Source organism: Equus asinus, chromosome 17, assembly GCF_041296235.1.
Source record: "Equus asinus isolate D_3611 breed Donkey chromosome 17, EquAss-T2T_v2, whole genome shotgun sequence".
NCBI classification, from domain to species: domain Eukaryota; kingdom Metazoa; phylum Chordata; class Mammalia; order Perissodactyla; family Equidae; genus Equus; species Equus asinus.
Window position 1 is genome coordinate 40668822 of NC_091806.1, and position 19670 is coordinate 40688491.

General features: G+C 57.2%; 1 protein-coding gene across 4 annotated transcripts in view; it reads right to left on the bottom strand.

The window, feature by feature from the left end:
• AHNAK (AHNAK nucleoprotein) overlaps nucleotides 1-11197 on the bottom strand; it is a 138332-nt gene extending 127135 nt beyond the window's left edge. The window contains exons 1-3 of one of the 4 annotated variants that reach the window (XM_070488000.1): nucleotides 10981-11162; nucleotides 659-760; nucleotides 191-347 (exon numbers count right to left, since the gene is read on the bottom strand). In XM_070488000.1, coding sequence (XP_070344101.1) covers nucleotides 191-347 — 157 coding nt within the window. In that variant the 5' untranslated portion in view covers nucleotides 659-760; nucleotides 10981-11162. Of the gene's footprint in view, nucleotides 1-190; nucleotides 348-658; nucleotides 761-10980 lie in introns of all 4 variants that reach the window. The other 3 variants (XM_070488002.1, XM_070488001.1, XM_044750178.2) reach the window with 3 other exon arrangements.
• Between the last annotated feature and the right edge of the window lie 8473 nt (nucleotides 11198-19670).

A 19670-nucleotide genomic window follows, 5' to 3' on the forward strand; every position in this document is an offset into this window, starting at 1 on the left:
CTCCCGAGGACCACAACCAAGGGACACAGAGTGGGCAGGGGAGGGCAGGGCGTGGGTCCTGACCATCCTGATGCAGCCAGGACTGGGCCCTCCACAGCCACTTGCCCACTTCTGCCTGCCCTCTGCCCTTCCCTCCACCACCCACGCCCACCCCAACCCAGCAACCAGCCCTCGCCCTGAGGTGACTCACCCTCCTTGACCACCCCAGTGCGGGCCGCAGGGGAGTTCTGCATCACCTCCTGCACAAAGACGCCATCGTCCCTCTGGGCAATGGTCAGCCCGTGGGAGCCGCTGCCCTGCCAGTTGGGCAGCAGCAGCTCCCGGGTCGTCTCCTCTTCCTTCTCCATCTGGAATGAGGTAAGGAAATGGAGCTCAGGACAGTAGGGGCATGAAGGCATAAAGAGATGAGAAAGCCAGGGATCTCTGGTGCCTTCAACTCTCGGGGAGTGGAGCATTGTCTCAAGGTATCTGCTTCCGCAGTGGAAGCCTCTCAAGGCACAGTGGAGAGGACAGAAAGTGGACAGTGGATGCAACCGGCCTTGGAGGAACCAGCCGCTCATCCCTTCCACCCAGGGCCCTGCCTCCCGATGCCACACAGGGTCTCCACCCTCCCCATCCCATCACCTCCACCTCTCTCCTCACCCTCCCTCCCACTGACCTTCTGCAGGACTCAATTCAGGAGCAAATGCCTTGCCAGGAGCCCGCCCCTCCTTCCTCTCCTCTCTTCAGTCTTTCTCCTCGGGAATCTCCGTCACACAGCCTAAGGAAAAGTTCACAGTGATGCTTGCACTCAACAATCAGCTTGCTTGGAACCCCAACCAGCTGCCACGCAAGGGACAGCTGGATGTCCTGTTCCCCAGGCCAGATCGATGCCCTGACCCCTACTACTGTCATCAATTCCATTCATACATGACTTTCCAGCCTAGGGTCGCAGAAGAGGGGTTTAGAGGAGGCCAGACTCAGATTCAAATCCTGGTTCCCCATCCTCCCAGCTGGGTGACCCTGGCCAAGTCACGTAACTTCTCTGAAGCTCCATTTTCTCATCATGAAAATGGAGACAATAAAGGATCTCCGTGAGGACAGAAGAAGAGAGGGACAGAGCATGTGTGAAAAGCTCTGGGGCACAGGAACCTCACAACAAACACATTCTCATTAGGTTCTTTATAACAGCTTCAGGAGGGAGATGTTACTGTCCCTATTTTACAGATGGAGAGACTGAGATTCAGAGACGCCAGTTTGCCCGGGGTCCACAATAAGGGAGCAACTATGCTCAAGCTCTGAGTATGTGGCTCTTTTCCCCTACACCGTATCAGAGGATGGACACTCCTCAGGGTGTCTCCAGCACTGGGGGTAACTGGCAGGCCTGAAAGCAGGGATGCTGGTGTCCTCCCTCCCCCAGCGACAAGAGTGACTCTGTCTGTCTAACTCAGTCTCAGGACGAGGGGGACCCTCACCAGCTGGGACTCCAGGAGGCCTGCCACAGGCAGCGGCTAAACAGAGGAAGCCCCGGTGCCCCCCAGGCACAGGCCCAAGCCCAAGAGGTGAGAGTACAGCTGACCTGCCTCAGGGACCTGGTGAGTCAGGGCCCATCTGCCAGCCCACCCTGGGCCCTGAGCCAGGCCCCCATAGGTGCGGGCACTTGGGAGCAAAGATGCCCTCCAGCCACAGGATGAGCTGTCAGCTCCAGAGGCACCCTGGGAAGACACCAGGCAGGACTCTGGATATGGCCACGGCCTACAGCCACCCACACAAAATGGCGGCGGCAGCGTCATCCAGAAGCACGTCTGTGAAACAGTGTGGGGGAGGCCATAAATCGTGAAGAATTTCCCCAAAGCCCCGCCCTACAGCTGTTTGCATCCACAAATTAGTCAACCAATGGATAAACACATGCCTACTGATCACCTCCCATTTGTCCAACATTGTACCGGACCCTGCAGAGCAAACCCATGAGGGACGGTTGCAGCTCAGCCCAGCTCTGAATTCTACGCTGCATTCAATTGTTGCCTAACTTCTCTCATGCACCTTCCAAACATTTATTGAATGCACTCCATGTGCCGGATGTGGAGATTTAAAAGACTTAGTTCCTGTCCAGGATATAAATTATGAGCAAGGTGCTCTGGGCATGAACAATTCAGCCTCAGAATGTTCCAGGAGGCTTCTGGAGGGAATGAAAGATAAATGGGGTCTTGAAGGCGCTAGATTTTGCCTCTGAGGACAAGACCGTGTCTCTTGGAAATTCACGGGCACTTAGCAGTTCCAATGGCAGGCAGATAACAACACAAATGAAGACAGCCACAGAGACCCCACCCCCCCCAGTCTCCCCACCACCTGAACTCACACACGGTATTTACAATGTGCCTCCTCGTCAGCACAGGTGCTGGTTAGGAGCCCAGGAGAGCTGCTGACGGGTGAGCCGCCTGTTGGCACAGGTGTGAGCTGGGGAAAACACCTCCCTTCCCGACAGGCCGGGGAGCAGCTACAGGAAGTCATGCTGACCCTTCCCGATGGGAAACAATAAAGCTGGAACTTGAACGAGACCTTCCCCCAGCATCCAGCACGGAGCAGCCAGGCCCGCAGACCAGGAGCCAGGCAGGGCAGAGAAGGAAAAAGGCTTCCAGCCCGATGGCTTCCCCAATCTCTGAAGCCACCAATCGCCCCAGCACCTCTCTTCCTCCTTGAGCAGGGCCCCTTTTCTCCGCCCTGCATCCTGGTGCTGAGCCAGCTCACCCTCGCCCACATCTCGGCCCCACCCTCCCTCCTTCCCCAATGAGTCACCGCAGATGCAACAGCTCCAGACACGTAAAGGATCACGCCTGAAACCAATCGACAAAGTGCTTGGTGGGCCAGACCCCCAGGTGCCAGAGGGGCTGGGGCTCCAGTGGCGACAGCAGTCAGTTTCCCTGCCAGCACCTCAGGACGAAGCCCCAGGCCAGGAGTCCCCCAGGAGCACAGCGTGGAGGCTCAGGAGGGACCTGCTGCATGCTTCGACCCAGGCAACTAATGAGGGGAGAAGGCCATCCTGAGATGAGAAGGGTCCACAGCCTGTGAGAGCAGTAGCCGTTGGACCCGAGGCTGCAGGTTCACCCTGGCAGGGCACCCGCTGGCTTCTCAGCCGGACAGGGTGCCAACCACCCAGCCTGCTCTGCCTCGGGCCTCACCTCCTGACACAGCCAGAAAAGATTCCCCTCTTCTCTGATCTGATCTGGGCCATTCAGGTGGCCGACATGGGGGTACTGGTGGGGGATTCGAGGCCACAGTGGCAGAGGCCTGTTTTCTGCACTTGGATCCCAGCCCTCAGTCTCTCCCACCCCTGGAGCCTGAACAAGCCCAGATGGTCCTTCCTTCTCCTCCCACACAAGTCAGGTGAAGCCAGGCTTCCTGGGGGCTGAGGGTTCTCCCCTGCAGCCACCCAAAGTAGGGTCTTTGGAGCTTTGGGAAATTCTGCCCATCCAGCCAAGGGTCATAAGCCTTTGGAGCCGGAAGATACCTCTGAGCCATGCCATCCAACATGGTAGCCACATGTGGCTATTTAAACTTAAATTAATTAAATTACATTAAAATTTTAGTTCACTGGTTGCAGTAACCAGATTTCAAGAGCTTAACAGCCACATATGACTCCTCTGTTATGCAGATACAGAACATTTCCACCACTGCAGAACGTTCCATGGGAAGCACTGCCTGTTATTTAGAGATGGGGAAAGTGAGGTCCAGAAAGGGGAGACTGGGAGGATGCTGGGGTCCCCCAACCAGGTCTGCTAGCTCCCCGCCTGTGCTCCACCTGACCCTGGCTCACAGTATCCTTCGTAATGGGAAGGGCTGGAGTAGAGACCCTCTAAGGCGGAGGGCAGAAAAGGAGCAAGACGGTGAGGCCACTCCAGCTACAAGGCTGAGAGGAGGCACGTCTGAGTGGGCAGGGACAGACCGCAATTCAGGCCAGAAGTAGCGAGAGAGGAACGAGCCTGTCCTGTCAACTCAAAAGCAGAAAGAGGACGTGCCCTCCAACCACAAAGAGGAGGCACCGATGCCACCTATGCGGATTGGGGACAACACCAGAGCAGATCCAAGAAGCCGACTCCTTGCCCTGGGCAGACAGTCTCCGCCGAGTATGACCTCCAGAGCAGCATCCTTCCTCCACTGCCCCCACGGAACACAGCCCCTTCCTCCCAAGCGCCAGTATGAAGTGAGCCAGGGAGGGGGCCCGGCATAATTGCTGCAGCAGCCAAAGACAGCCTTGCAGCCTGCGTCAGTGTCAAGATGACAGAAACTGATACACACACTCTGGGCTTCAATGCCTCCATGCACCAAACCTCAGGACAAGATACACATCAGAGGGGCACAAGGTTGAGCCAGCAGAGGTGGGATACAGGAGGTGACACTCCAAGAGACAGAAGCACTCCCACCCCATGGTGGGGAAGACAGCAACAGCAAAGAACCTTTCCACGAAGCACAGTGGCACTATCTACCATATACACAGGCCGGGGAGAAGCAGCCCCCATGCCCAGAAGAATGAAATGACTCATGCCCAGAGCTAGAGAGCTCCACCAGAGGGAAGCCCGTATAACCAGGACGTATAACCAGGATGAGGGCCTGGGATATTCAAAGAAAAGGGAGACACACCCAGAAGGGCAATCCACTCTCATAAACACTCGCCAGGCGGCAAAGAGGAAGAGACAGCTCTACACTGAAAGAAAACAGCCAACAGGTTGAGAGAAAGAGAATTTTGCAGAGGTCCTATTGTGTGCCAGGTATTGAGCTGTGGTTCCATGCCCGGGGTCTCATTCGATCCCCAAACAATCCTATGTGAGTAAGAATTAATATCCTTGGGGCTGGCCCAGTGACGTAGTGGTTAAGTTTGCGCACTCCACTTTGGCGGCCTGGGGTTCACGGGTTTGGACCCGGGGCTTGGACACAGCACCGCTCGTCAAGCCATGCTGTGGCGGCATCCCACATAAAATAGAGGAAGATTGGGGCTGGCCCGGTGGCACAGCGGTTAAGTTTGCACATTCCGCTTCAGTGGCCCGAGGTTTGCCGGTTCGGATCCTGGGTGCAGACATGGCACTGCTTGGCAAGCCATGCTGTGGTAGGTGTCCCACATATAAAGTAGAGGAAGATGGGCATGGATGTTAGTTCAGGGCCAGTCTTCCTCAGCAAAAAAAAAAAAAAAAAAAAAGAGGCGGATTGGTGGCAGATGTTAGCTCAGGGCTAATCTTCCTCAAAAAAAAAAAAGAGGAAGATCGCCACAGATGTTAGCTCAGTGACAATCTTCCTCAAGCAAAAAGAGGAAGACTGGTAACAGATGTTGGCTCAGAGCCAATCTTCCTCACTCCTCTCTGCCCCCCCAAAAAAGAATTAATATCCTTATTTTAGAGATGCAGAAACAGGCCCCAGAGGTAAGATGATTTGCCCAAGTTTGACTCCAAGGCCAAGAGTCTTTACCCAGGTTGAGGGACAAAGGCACAAATAAATACACACAGGATGAGAAACCACAGAGAAAGATGCACAAAGGAGATACACAGAAGAGACAGACCTATACTGGAGGAGGGTAGAGTGAGAGCCAGAGAGACACACCCACAGGAAGATGGAGAGGCCTCCATGCACATCTAGAGGGAGAAGGACGCCTCGGGGAGAGGGACAGAAACACAGAGGAAGGGAGGCAGTGAGATTTGGGTGGGGACCTGGAGACCCAGGGCATAGAAGGAGGCTCACTTTGGGAGCAGCAATGCCCACCAAGGGCCACAAGCACAGAAGGAGGGCAAGTGGCCACCAGCCTCCTTTGCCCACACACCAGCCTCATTCTGGTCCAGTCTGAGGACAGCAAACCCAGAACGGGCAGAGTCCAGGCATCCCAGAGCCCAGGATCTGAAGGGCCTTTTGGTTCTGGGGCCCATCGATGACGTATCTCCAGGAGTCAGAAATCCTAAGCTACACAGATCCCAGCTCCCCTGTAGACTCTCTTGGGCCCCAGCAGGTGAAGGTTAAGAGAATTGTCCCCTTCCGGGGTTTGGTGGGCATCAGACCCACTCTAGAGACAGGCACTGGCAGGGCACGGCAAGTACTTCCACTCACTGGGAAATGGGGACAGCCACGCAGGCAGACCCTCGTCCCAAAGGAACAAGGAGAAACGCAGGGGCAGCATCTCTTCCAGGGCCTAAGCCTCCAACCAGACCTCCACATGGGCAGCTGCCAGCCCTCCGTCTGGAAAACAGCGTGCCCGCTTCTAACCGGAGCAGAACTGCGCAGTGATCTTAAGAATCCCAGCTGACATCAAGAACTTTATACTCAGCTGATTCTGGGCGGTACACCCCAGGGGAGCACTTTCAACTTGAATGGGACGTGTGTGTTGGGGGTGGAATTATCAGAATTAGACAAACAAGCTGCAAGATAGGGGCAATATGGGCAGTGAAGAGACATATGGAGAGACACACAAAGACGCACACAGAAGGCATGCGCATGGAGACGCTCGTCAGCCCCATTCCCAACTCTTCACGGCCCAGAGCAGGCCCACACTCCCTGCCTTCACCAGCGCACAACTGACACCTGTCCAGGCAGCCCCAGGCCCTGCCCATCACGGAGCAGAGTCTGTGCCTCCCTCTACCTGCATGCACCTGTCTCTCTTACTCCCTTGCTACCTGAACCACTGGCCCAGCCCACAACCTCCACCAAGATGAAGTTTTCCCGGCCTCATCACTCCAGCCCTCCCCTCCCCTTCAGCCCTTTACCCCTCACCCCCCACCATCAAGCTGGAGTTCTCTGTACCTCGACTGCCAGGGCAGCCCCAGCCCCACCCCAGCCAGCCAGCTGCTTTCTACCCTCCTCCTTGACACCTTTCTCCACCCCTCTCCCCAGGGAGCTTCTGATGCGCCCCCCCACCTCCCGCGCCCAGCTTCAAGTTCTCACTTCTAGCAGGCAGGGAGAGTCCCTCTTCCTCCCCCATCCAAGAGAGACTCTCTCTCCTCCTTGTGACAGGGGACTGGGGGCAGCATTACATTCTGCAATGGGAAGTCCCCACACCTGGCCTTTATCCACGACCACAGGAAGTCACACACCAACTCTGAGGGTGGCACCCTCCACGGGGAGGGGGGTGAAGAAGAGCAATGCTCTGTCTCACCCTGGGGGTAGATTACAGCTTGGGAGCGGCCCGCCGTGGACCATGGCCCAGCTCTCCGCCCAGTGGCCAGGCCTCGCTAGTGCAGGGGTGTGGGGGCCAGGCACTTGGCTGGGCTGCCAAAGAGCCGCCCCCCAGGCCAGCCAGGACACGAAGCCGGGATCAGCTCCAGGCACTTCCCCTTCCCCTAGAACCTCCGCTCCGGCCCCCGGGGACAGGGTAGGATGCCCCTCCCTGACCGCCGTGCGCAGAGCCTCGCTCAGCCTCTCTCAGCGGGGCCTGGCTCCCAGCGCTGTCCTCACCCTCCCGCCAGGCTCTAAATACAAACTTCAGGGCCCGGAACCTGTCCAGGGCCGAGAGATTTACTTCAGTCCTTACCTACAACCCCTGCAGCCCCCGGGAAACCTCCACCACCACGGCAGGGTCCCATTGCTGCCCCCTGCACTATAAGCCCCAGATGCAAGCAGAGCTAACACATCCAGGTCCACTGCAATGCGAGGACCACCATGCACGGCCAGAGGGACACCCTCTCACAGGTAGTAACACATACCTCACTGCTGGGACACTAGCGGCCACAGGGACCCAAGGTCACAGCGAAACAGGGACCCCTGGACCCAAGACCTCCTGCTACAGCAGCCCAGCTGTCCCGACTGGTGGGAACAGAGGGCAGTAGGGAGGAAGGGGCGCCATCAAAACTTGCACACAAACATTCCTGCTGAGCCCTGCGGTGGCCCCCCCACGTGGCCCCCTACACTTCCTCACCACACCCAGGGTTGCTCAGGAAGGCCTGCGAGCCCAGCGGGACGATCAGAGACCAGGGAAATAACAGCTCCCAGGAGCCTGGATGAAACCCATGGAGGACAAAGAGAGCAGATAGGCCCTAGACATGCGCCGCCACCACCACCGCCACTCAACTCAAACAGCACATTCTAAACCCTCTCGAGAGGCCACCTCCCTTCCTCATGTGCACATGCACGTGGTCAGCCCAGCTTCACGGAAAGACACTTGGGGTGTCTGGGAGCGGTGGCAGGGGGAGAGTTCCCATCAGGAGTCGGACTAGCTCTCCTGGTCTGCCTCTGTCCCCAGGCGGTTCCCAAGTTCTGAGGAAGGTGGTGACCACACCCCAGAGCCCCACACACCCCTCCACCCCCACAGCTTTGCCCCAACCCCTCAAACCAGCTCCTCAGGCTCTGAGTGGTGTGCTCTGCCAGGGCCAGCCAGCCAACTCCAAGTTGAGCCAAAGAATCCAGTCTGGCAGTGTCCGGACATCTCCACCCAGGGCCTCCCTGGGACTGAAGTGACCCGGGGACCCCTCAGCCCATTCCCTGCCTTTGACCAAAGCTGGCCTTCTGCCTCCACAGGTCTGCCACAGTTCACTCTCTCGTGTCCCTCCCTGAGCCCTAGACCTCCCCTGCACCAAGTCCTCAGCTCTAGGGGGTTAGCTCTTCAAGGAGCTGCCCAGACGAGGACCCCTGAATCGCTGCTGTGGGCCTCCACGTCAGCAGCACTAAGTCCGGCATGACCTATGTAGCTGCCTGTGTGTCCTTGTTCTCTGACCGATGTCGCTGCGTATAACCTCTTAAGGACAAGGCTTTACAGAGGGGCTCAGACACCCTCCAATCCCCCATCTCCAACCCCCCTAGAACCTGCGCCCTCTCTAGCCGAGCTCTTACAGTCCCTGGTCCTCTCCCACCCTCCCTCATTCCACAGCTCACAGCTCAGAGCAAGGAGGTACCCCTAAGCCTGGGTTTCTTTCTACTCCCATTGCAGGCTCTGCCTACCATGTGCCGGCCCAGCCCATCATCCCCGTGGACGGAGGAGGAAGCTTCCCCATTCAGCTTCAGAAAGGAAGTGAGTGCCACACCCTGCCCCAAGGATTTCCCTCTTGAGAGGCAGGGGAAGAGAGGGGAAATGGAAGCAAAATTTACTCCCCTCATTTAGACCCAGCACAGGTATGGAGACCCTGAAATGCCTTCCCAGGCACCTTTAATCTCTCCCTCCCTCCCCCCAACTCCCCTGCCTTCACTGGTCACTACAGTCCCCAAGCATCATCACTGTCTCCCACAAAATCAGCCCCACTCTGGTCATGTGCTAGGCTGTGGAAGGAAGGCCATGAGGTCCTTGCAATCGAGGCTGGATTCTAGCAGAGGAAACCGTTTCAGAACCAATTACGCGGAGCCCAGCATTGTGCTGGGGACGCAGAGGTAAATATCTGGGTCCCTTTTCCTCTGGAAACTCCAGGTCATTCTCTTAAGGACCTACTGCCACGGGAGGATTCCACCCAGCCTTCCCACAAACGACTGCACAAAGCAGGGCACTCAGCAGCGACTGCAGGCTTCCTGGGGGCACCTCACCCCACCTCTCCGCAGCCACACCCTGTGAAAGGCGCGAGCACACACTAGCGCACAATTCTCCGTGGCCACATTGCGCAGAGGCGCCAAAGCCATCTCCCACCTGGTGCTCCGACCGGCTAAGGCTGTGAGATGCCCCATCTGCCCACTCCGCTCCCCTCCCACGCAAGGGGCACAGCCAGCCCTGCTCAGACCCCACATGTCTCTCGTGGCCGGCACCGCCAAGAGGCTGCGCGCCCACATCCCGGGCTCTGGCATTGCAGGGGGCGCCCAGCCCAGCCAGGGGCGGGCCAGGCGCTCACACACTGCACACCCTCTCCCTGCATGGGAAAGCCTTACATAACACAGTTCTCCGAACACACCCTAAGCACACTGCCTTTCCAACTCCTCTGCAGGACCTCGCCCCCCGGCCCTCTCTCCTGGAGCGCACAGCTTGAGTGGAGGGCTCCAAAGAGGGCAGCTAAGCCCTCCTCCTACGCCGAGCCCGGCTCCTGCCCCCACCTCCCACACACAGCCCCTTCCCCCACCTCCCCTTTGCCCCTCACCACTCCTCCCCGAGTTCTGGTTTGAATTAGTCACCGGCTCCAACCACCACATTCCTCAGGCTGCTGGCGCCAAGCCAGGCGCTGGGGCGGGGGCCATCCCGCCCGGACGGGTTTGGGAGTGGGGTAGGGGAGAGAGCGCCGCCTCTAGAGGGGAAGGGGCGGTCCCGAGGGCTGGGCCACTGCAGAGCCCCCTCCCCGCCCACCCCACTGCAGGAATCTCCCTAATTATGTCCCCCCACCCCCACTCCCACCCGCCCCGCAGGGAGGCGCGCTGCAAACTTCCAGGCTCTGCAGACCCAGAGGAAGAAGGGAGTTTTCTGGAGCAGGGAAAACGGAGGGGCAAGACTAGGGCGGGGCAGCTGGAGGGGGGCCGAGGGGAGCCGCCAGGAGCCAGAAAGGGAGAGGCTGGTGGTACAGAACTGGGTGGGGCCGGGAGGACTCTGGACGCGAAGTTCAGGGCGGAGGTGTGGGGAACCGGGAGGGACAGCGGAGGGGGCGCGCGGCGCGGGGACGCAGGGGCGCCGGGAGGGGCAGAGGGGCCGCGGCCACGATCTCAGAAACTTCTCCAGTAAACATGAAATAGGAACGGAGCACTGCGCTGAGCCACCGCCCCATGGAGAAAGAGGGAGTGGGACAGGGGCCACCAGGAGACACCAGGCCAGGAATGGGACGCCCTGCCGTGCAGTAGGGCCAACAGTCAGCCCTCGAGAGAAATATGGACTGGGGCTAAGCACACTTCGGAGCGATTTTCCAACTTTGCCCAACTTGCGCCCCAACTCCGGAGGCAGAGCTTGGCTCCGAGGGCGCGACGCGTCGCCTCCCCGCGCGGCCCTGGGCTGCCCAGCTTGCTCCAAACTGTTCGAATCCTCACAGTGACACCCACCCAAAGCGCCTCGCCCAACCCTTGCAACCCACCTCCCCTCTCCCGTGCTCGGCGTCCTGTTCCCCGATCGCGCCAAGGTGCGCCCGGCGCCCCTACCTGCGCGCTCAACCCCAGGACACAGCCATATCCCGCACGGGGCCCGAGGTCGCGGTGCTGCGGCTGTTGCAGGCGGCGAGCCCCGCTCGGGGCGGGTCCGGCAGGGCGGGCGGTGCAGTCCCCGCGGCAGAGCTGCTCCGAGTGGCCGGGCCCCCGCGCGCGGAGGCGGCTCTTGTAACTCCGGCTCGGGCGGGCGGGTCTGCCCCGAGCTGTGGGGAGAGGGCGGGGCCGGGCGGGGCCGGAGTAGGGCTGGGACGAGCTAGCAAGGCCGACCCTGGAGGGCCCGGGGAGCGGGTTGCTGGTGGGGAGGGCCCTGTGGGACGTGGGGACCAGGAGGGCGCCGCGCTGCCAAAGTGCTTCTTTCCCCCTCCCCCTATCCACTGCCCCCTACTCTGGCCGGTGCCCGGATCTACTCCCTACGTATGCAGTGTGTTTCGTCGGCAAGAAACTCCTCGAAGCTCCCTGAGGCTTATCCTCACAGCTGAAACCAAGAAACCGCCCATTTTGCAGGAAGGACCAACGGGTTCAGAGAGCGGTTGGGGGGCTTGGGTAGTTCAGCCGCGACCTCCAGCCTGACGCAGACCTTTTGAGTTTTTCCCTCAACACTAGAACTTCAAATCCTACCAGGCAACTACACGTCAAATCCCAGGCCGTCTCCTCACTTGGTTTCCAAGCTCCATGCAACCGCGCGCGTTTCTGGCTTTCCCTCTTTCTGGGGGCCCCCGCGCTCCACAGAACCAGCCTGGAGACGCTGGCCCCACCTCCCGGAGTCAGGGCCACCAGTGTCCCATGCACCACCGTGCTGCTCCGCCCGGCCGGGGCGGCAGCGCAGCAGTCAGGCCTGCAGCCCTTGGAGGAGCAGACCGGGGTGCTCACCTCCCTCTCCAGACTCCCTGAGGGAAGCCGGGGCTCCCGCTTTTCCTCTGCCTACCCATTTCTTCTCATATGCCCTGTCTGAACCCCTCCACCACCTCCCCACTTGCAGGACGCTGAGTTTCCAAATTTACAGCCATTTCCCACAGCCAGTTCTGACTACATGGAGATTTTATTAAACGCTTAATAATGGGGTTCAGGGGCCTTCTGGCTGCCCATCCCCATTCTCTTCTGTCCTGTGAATCGTCTTAGCCTGCCTCCTCGGTGGCCACCCACTGCCCACATCAAGCCAGTTCTCCTTCTCTCCCAAATGCTGGGGAAGGGAGACCCCAGGGCAGGGAACTGAGAAGACCTGGCCCCAGACAGGAGCACCCTCCTGGCTGCAAGATCATGAGTGGGCTGGGGCTGAGACCAGCAGTCCTGTCCTCTGAAATGGCAAACATGTTTACAGGCTAAAAATACCCAGCAGCCAACTCTGCTGCCAGCCCTGGGGGCTGTGTCCCAGGTCCAGTTACCCGCACAGGGTACAGGCTGTGGGGGAGGGAAGAGACAGCAAAAAGAGCCACGGACGTACAATGGACACAGAAAGGTGGAGACACATGTGTAGACATTCAGACAGGCACAGACATGCAAAGACACATAGACAAAGCAGAGACTTGGGCACGAGCATTCTCCCTCTCTCTCTCTCTCTCTCTCTCTCTCTCTCTCTCTCTCACACACACACACACACACACACACACACAAGTACCCAGATAGACACTCAAACCCACAGCAGAAGCAATGCCACCACACGCATCACAAGCAGACAGTCGCAGACCCAGGCTTTCTGAAGAATCTCCCCTCCTCCATTTTGTTCTGCATCTCTTGCCCAGCACCTACCTTATCTAAAGAAAAAAAAAAACTCAACTTTTCAACTTTGGGATGCATTTAAAAGAAAAACCAAGAGCGAATTATTTCCTTTACCAACAACTTTTTAAATTTTATTTCCTTTTAAGTCACATTTATTCAGCTTTTGAAACATGAACCCAGAATACAGATCAACAGAATGGCCTGTGATCCTACAAGTCAGATACTCCTCAGTTGACATTCTGTAAGTAAAATCAATACCTCCAAATGGTGAAGAATGTAAACAAGACAGAAAGGCAGAAAAATAAACAGTAAACACCTCCTCCCCTGCCTCGTCCCTCTCCCCAAAGATACCTCCAACAGTTTACCAAAGGATTTTCAACTGTATAAAATGAATCATTTGGTTCCTTGAAAGTGCAGGTTTCCCCAGTGCATATTAAAATGGGAGTTGATTTACATCTAGGTTCTCAGAAAAAGCTATGATGTGACACAAGCCGCAAGACATAAGGTTTCTGCAAACCGAGCTATGGGAGTTTGGAGGGAGGAGCTGGGGCGGGAAAAAAAGAGCATGGAGGGTGTGGATGTTGTGTCCTCACCTCAGCGTGGGCTCCGTCAGCCCCCCAGAAAGAGCAGAGGCTAGTGGCCTGGGCTCAGAGCCAACTTATCTGCTGCTTTTGTTTGTTCTGGCCAACCTCTTGGTCAACAGGGAAGAAGGCGGGAGAGGCTGGGTTTGGGAGCAGCCAAAGAGCAGGGATTACTGCCAGGTCCTTCATTCAGGGGTAGGAGAGTCAAGATACCTGGTAGGGGCCATCCTGGGGACCGGCTTCTGCCCCATTCCAGGCTAGGAGGGTAGAGAAGGGGTAAGCTGACACTGCCTCCTAAAAAACCATGATCGCACCTGCTGGAACCAAAGCCTAGGTCAGCCTCCTCAGCCCAGGGGAAGGGAATGTTTTCATGGTGTCATTGGAGACACACACTTTTAGAAATTTCCGTCAACCTTTCTCCTTCTGTCTGCTGCCATGGGCCCCCCACCCCTCACCCGCCAAAGCTCCCTTAATGGTGATGGTGTCTGACACCGCAGCAGGCTCTTTCATGGGTTAGCTCCTTTAATCTTCACGTGCTCTGGGAGGAAATGGTCTCACAGAGGGTTCGTGATTTACCTAAAGTCACACAACCCTCGGAAGCAGAAGTCAAAGCTCCCACTAGCATCGAAGCTCCATGAGAGCAGGGATTTTTTGTTCTCTGCTCAATGCCTAGTGCCTAGAGAAGGGGCTGGCACATAGCATCACTCAAGAACATTTTGTGGAATGAATGAATGAATGAACTACAGGTATAACTGGCCCCAACGCCCTTGTTCTTTTCACAACAGCATCCTGTACCCTACTCTTCCCATGGGGGGAAGTCAGAGCTTCCCCTGGCTCTCAGCCCCCAGGGAGCAATGCCCCCATTGGAGGTCTCTCATGCAGCTGCACCAGCATTCACTGTGTGTCTGACACTAGGCTGGGGGCTTATGGTGGTGGTGGTGGTGCAGGTAATAGAGAACTCGACAAGATGGAGTCCCCGCCCTCAAGGAGCTCAGTCCAGAAGGAAATGTACTTTGATCTCCCCTTACCTTGTACTCTGAGTTCCTTGCATGTCCTATGCTTTGGGAAAATTGGACATTATCTTTTCTACCAGGTGTTGTACACAGCTCCTTCACCCCCCCACCCCCGACACACACGGACACACACTATTTTGGGGTTATAAAGAGCCCCCTCCATGCCAACGTTGCTAAGAAAACCTCTGTCTTCTTCAAGATTTCAGAGTCCTCTGTCAAAACATGAGGGCTACCAGAGATCAGGGAGGACTTCAGCTCTCCCGCTGGCACTGCACACCCTTCGGAGGCATCCCACACCACAGTGCTCCAGGCTCACTGGCAGAGGGAGGTGAGCTCTAGGACTCGTCATCACTGGGATACCCCAGCTTCCCCAGAAGTGACGCTCCCTCCCTGGGGGTTCCCTGATCTGTACCCTGTTGTAATGTGTGTTTGATGAACCTTGGGCTCTTCTGTTGCCAAGCAACATGCCTCTGTTTTGTTTCTATTATGCCTGTTTCCATAGTAACCACAAAGGGGAGCTCTGTGGGCAGGCCCCTTGCCAGGGGATTCCCCTTCCCCTCCCTTCTCTGAAATCAGTGTATTACAGGGAGGAAAAGACGCACGGACTGCTCAAAGAATAATCATGACTTTTAAACCCCCATCCCAGAAGGGAAGTGAAGTGCGCAGTGAAGTGTTGGCAGTCTCTTCGAAAGCAGATTTTCCCCCCATCGAGGGCCTGTTGGCACATCAGCCTTAGAAGCAGAAAAACGACTGCTACCCCTTCTTTGGGCCATCTGGGACCTCCCAGACCCCACCTCCAGCCCATACACACATCAGCCCAGGCATTAGCATCCCTTCCAAACAGCAGGCCCTTCTCCATTCACTTTCATTGCTTCCTAATCTGTCCTCTTCCCCAGGGGAACAGCAAACCTAAAGGGTGATTCCGGGATCCAAACATTATTTCCTTAGCAATTCTCAAACCTCAAAGTCCTAACCCAAACTTAAAATATGAAGCTGAGTAAAATCATCCACTTCCAGCTCAATTCAAATCCCAGCCTGTATTTAAACCTCACGCTTCGCATGAGTTCCTAAATTACTCAGATCAGACGGCCGTGGTACCGGAAACCCTCCCATTACACTCAGTCCTAATTGAAATCTTCAGGCCCAAGCAGAACCCAAGGTAAAGCTGATTAGAGAACAAGAGACGAGACGCAGGGCTCTGAGTACAGACCCTGGGAGGAAAGAAGGCAAAAAAGGACTGGCCAGGCAAGAGGAAGGGAACGGAGGTGGGCAGGCAGAGGGGGGCAAGTGGACATACTGGGCACGGGTGGATCCCGAGAGCCGTGGTGAGAGATGGCTTAGAGGCCAGTGAGTTGGGGGCTTGGGGATGCTGCGGGAGCAGGAGGATAATAGGAAATGTGGTCGCGAGACTAAGGAAAAGAAGTGGCAAAACACAACTGAATGAGGCTGTGAAGGAAGGAGGGAGGGAGGAAGAGAGAAAAGAAGAGCTCAGAACTGAGCTGTGGACTGGGCGGGCTGAGTTGTAAACAGGAGCCGAGGGAGGGAGCTGGAATGAACGGAGCAGCCAACGCCCCAGCCAGCTCCCCTCCCCAGCAGGGAGTGGGGAGCAGGGAGGGAGGGGCCGGGGAGAGGGGAGCAACAGCCTCCTCTCCCCTTGTTTGGAATCTGCCTTTCTCCCATCCTTTCCAACTTCCTCCGCCTTTACCTCAGCTCTCAGGGAAAAGGGAACCGAGCCCGGGTTTCCCTCCCTCCTCAGCTTACATTTCCCAAGTCCAGTTTAAGGATCAGGCTGAGCTGGGAAGGAAGGGCCTATGCTGCCCAGAGCCTGAGTCACCACATAGTTGAGGTTCCTGTCACTTGAAGTCCCGCCTCTGCTACACCCTGTGCCCTCTGCCCGCCCCAGGACTTGGATCTCGAGGGCTGACCCTGCCCCAGGACTTGCTCCACTTCTCTGCTTCTTACCCTAGTCAGGGCTGCCATACTCTGGCTGCCACAGCCTTAGATACCACCCTCTCCCGCCTCCAAAACCTAGTGTGCTTTGTCCACCGTACTTATCCCTCAGCTTTTGAGGGACGTGCCCTCCTGCTCCTCTTAGGAGCAAAAGTGACTGAGTGGCTGCAAGAACTGTGGACAAACTAGCATGCACCCTCGATAAGTCACTTCCCCTCTCTGGACTCCCGCTTCCTTATGGGTAAAATAAAGGGACTGCTTGATGTGGTCACCCCCGGCAATCCCCCCACAGGAGGCACATCCTGTGAGTCTGAGTCAAAGAGATGGACAGTTGCTACTGAGGAGAGTGGGATAAAAGCGGTGTTCACTGACCCATGTCCTAACAGGAGTGGGTGGGGTAGGGCACAGGCACTGCCACCATAGGGCAGCCAACACCCTGGGCAACTCGGTGAGTCAGGTCCCACAGAAAGGCGGACTGGCAGGAAAGCACCCCGTGGCTTCCCTGTGAGTCAGGGGAAATGCGGATCTCCCTGAAGAACGACTGGCCAGGGTCCCGCTATAACCAACTCTCGCTTGCGCCTAGAAAGCTTCCAGTCCTAGTGCAGCCCCCACTTCCTTTGATGGGCGCCCTAACCTCATCATACTGCCTCCCTGGCCTGCTCAGCTGCTTCCGCCCCTCCTACCAGGCCTTGGCAAGCCCTCGTCTCAGCCCTCAACACCATAGCCCTTGCCACCTTCCAACTGCTCCCCCTGCCCTGGGTGTCCCCTCGTTTACCCCTTGGCTCTGCCCATCCTCACTATCCACCCCCATCCTGGCAGAGCCAGCCAGATGATTGCAAAAGGGCTGAGCCAGCGGGAGAGGCCCTCACATGACAGCTGTTCCTGCTGCGGAGGGGAGGGGGCAGCTGGAAGTAGAGGGAGGCACATTCCACGGGAGATCCGATCAGAAATAGCCCCAAACCCTGACTAACCATCCAGTCCCTGCTCTGCCCATTGTGTAAACAAGGTAAGGTTAACAGGCTCCCTTTGGAATCCTGAGGAAATCAGGAAAACAAAGAGCGGTGGGGGCTACAAGAATGAAAAGAGCCTAGGCACGTCTAGAGGTCCAGGGTCACCAGGGCATCTTTGCCACTGAGCCAGCCCCACCTGCCCAAGAAATTCTCCCTCTTAGAAGAGGTTCAAGTGACTGAAGAGCTACTTTCCAGCAAGCACCATGATCTTCCATTCCACCCATCCCTTGGGTGCTGAAACACCGGGACACCTCAGTAATTCCCCTGGAGTAAAACACAGCCTCCCCCAGGAGCCGTGCCCGCCTGACCAGAGCAAACAGACAGGAGCAGGTGGCATAGTTTCTCTAACCTTTCAGGAGCGCCAGTATTTTAGCTCCACAGCATTTGGGGAAGAGGAGAGATGAGGGTGGGTACCCTAGAATTACATTCAAACCCAGAGAGCACCAAAGCAAGTGGGGAAGCGACACTGCCCTATAGGGACCGCTGGCGGGGTGGGCCAAGGAAGCCACAGCCACCCAGGAAAACCCATCTGATGTGCGGAGGGAAAGTTCTGGGTTCCAAGGACAAAGAGTGCCGGTTGCCATGAAAACCACAGTATTAATTTCAGAAATGACTGGGCGGAGCCTCCGAAGCACTTCATTCCTCTCCTTCAACATTCTAGACCCTTCCCCCACCTTTCAAAAGGGGAAGTGGCACATTTGGGGCATGTGGGCAGCTGGTGGGATGGGTCTGACCTGGTGTGAGCTGCAGCTGTCCGGCTCCAGCTCAAAGCAGGACGTGAAAAAACAGAAGACAATCTAGGTCCTTCTCAGAAGAACTTTAACGCTTTTGACTTTTTAATAAGTGACCTAAGCAGAAGCGCCAACAAAGCTAAAACAAACAGCAGTTTATAACCACTATCTCCTGGTTTATCTACAAGCTAAACGAAGTCTTAGCCCTTCCCATTCACACTGCAGTCTCTGTAAAGATTTTATCTGTAGTCAAATACATCTCTGAACCCCGACCCCCTCTTCAGTTTCTCAACCTCCCTTTCTAGAGGCTCTGAGATTTTGTCCACTAAGTGGATAAAACAGCTTCCTCCTTGCCCTATCCTCCTACCTGTTCTCAGGCCCCAACCCACGCACAGCATCCTCCCTTCCCTTTCTGCCCTGAGACCCCGGCCCCAGCCCTGCCCTGCCCTGCCCTGCCATGCATGCATGTGCTGCATGGTCTTCAGGGGATGCCAGCTCTAGGTGGCGTGCAGGTGGCAAGAGCCTCCCTCACATCAGGGAACCAGCCCAGCAACTGGAGACGTCCCCCAGGAGCAGGCTCTCACTGGCTCTCTTACTGGCTTCCCACGGCAAGCCGGACTGGGCCAGGAGCAACCCCGCCCAGGACCGGGAGAAGTGGGGAAAGGCTGGGCTCTGCCACCCAGCAGGGATCAGGGAGGGCGCAAGTCCCCAGCCTGCAGAGGTGGGGTGACTCAGGCCTCCCCAGGGCTGGGCGGGGAACCAACCCCAGATGTACTTCTCCTCTTTCCCTCCCCACATCTGCCGCTAGAAACTCCCTCTGTGAACTTTTCTTGGGCACCACAGCAGGGAAGAGGCGCCCCCATCCCCCCCCACTCTGCAGGCCAACAGGAGCCTTCCTGAGGCCACAATCCCTCCCCTCAGGCCTCCCACCCCACCTCCAGCTTGTGGGTACTGGCCCTCCCCCAAGTGCAGGCCTGGCCTCATCCAACAACCTGGCCACCCTCCTCTGTATCAACCCGCCAGAGCTAGAGGCACAGGGCGCAGGACGTGTGGATGAGTCACTCTTCCTGCAGTCTCAGAGGGAGGTGAGGAGGCGGGGTTCCGCCCCCCCCACCCCCAGGCCAGACCCGCCCAGTCCATATGGGCTGCTAGGCCTGCTGCTGCCCAAGCTCTGGCCCACCTAGCAGGAGCCCCACCTATTTCACAGTTGGGCCCCACTCCTGAGCCTCTCAGGCCTGCCTCCTCAAACCTACTTGCACAACATGGTCTCTCCTGCCTAAATTCTCAGCCACGGGGAAGGTTACGGGTACCAGGGAGATAGTGAAGATTACACAAGCAAAGGAGCAGGTGGTGTGCTGGGAGACGGAATTTGGGAGGGGAGTCTGACAGGTTTGGTGAGGCCCCAGCAACCCGCTCAGGGCACACCCCAGCCAGCACCTAGCACTTTTAGATCCTATCCAAGAAGGGCCCAGACTGCTCAGAAGCAAGACAGGTAGCAAGTTTGGATCCAACTCAAGACGAGCTGCCAGGGGGCAGACTCTGAGCAAGAACCAACCCATCAATGCTCAGCTGGATTCCAAACCACAACTCTCCTCTGCCCATTCGTTCACAGAACCCCAACTGCAGCTGCAGGGACCCAGCTAGCTTACAGCCCTAGTGCCCCTCACAAGCTACCAGCCGCGT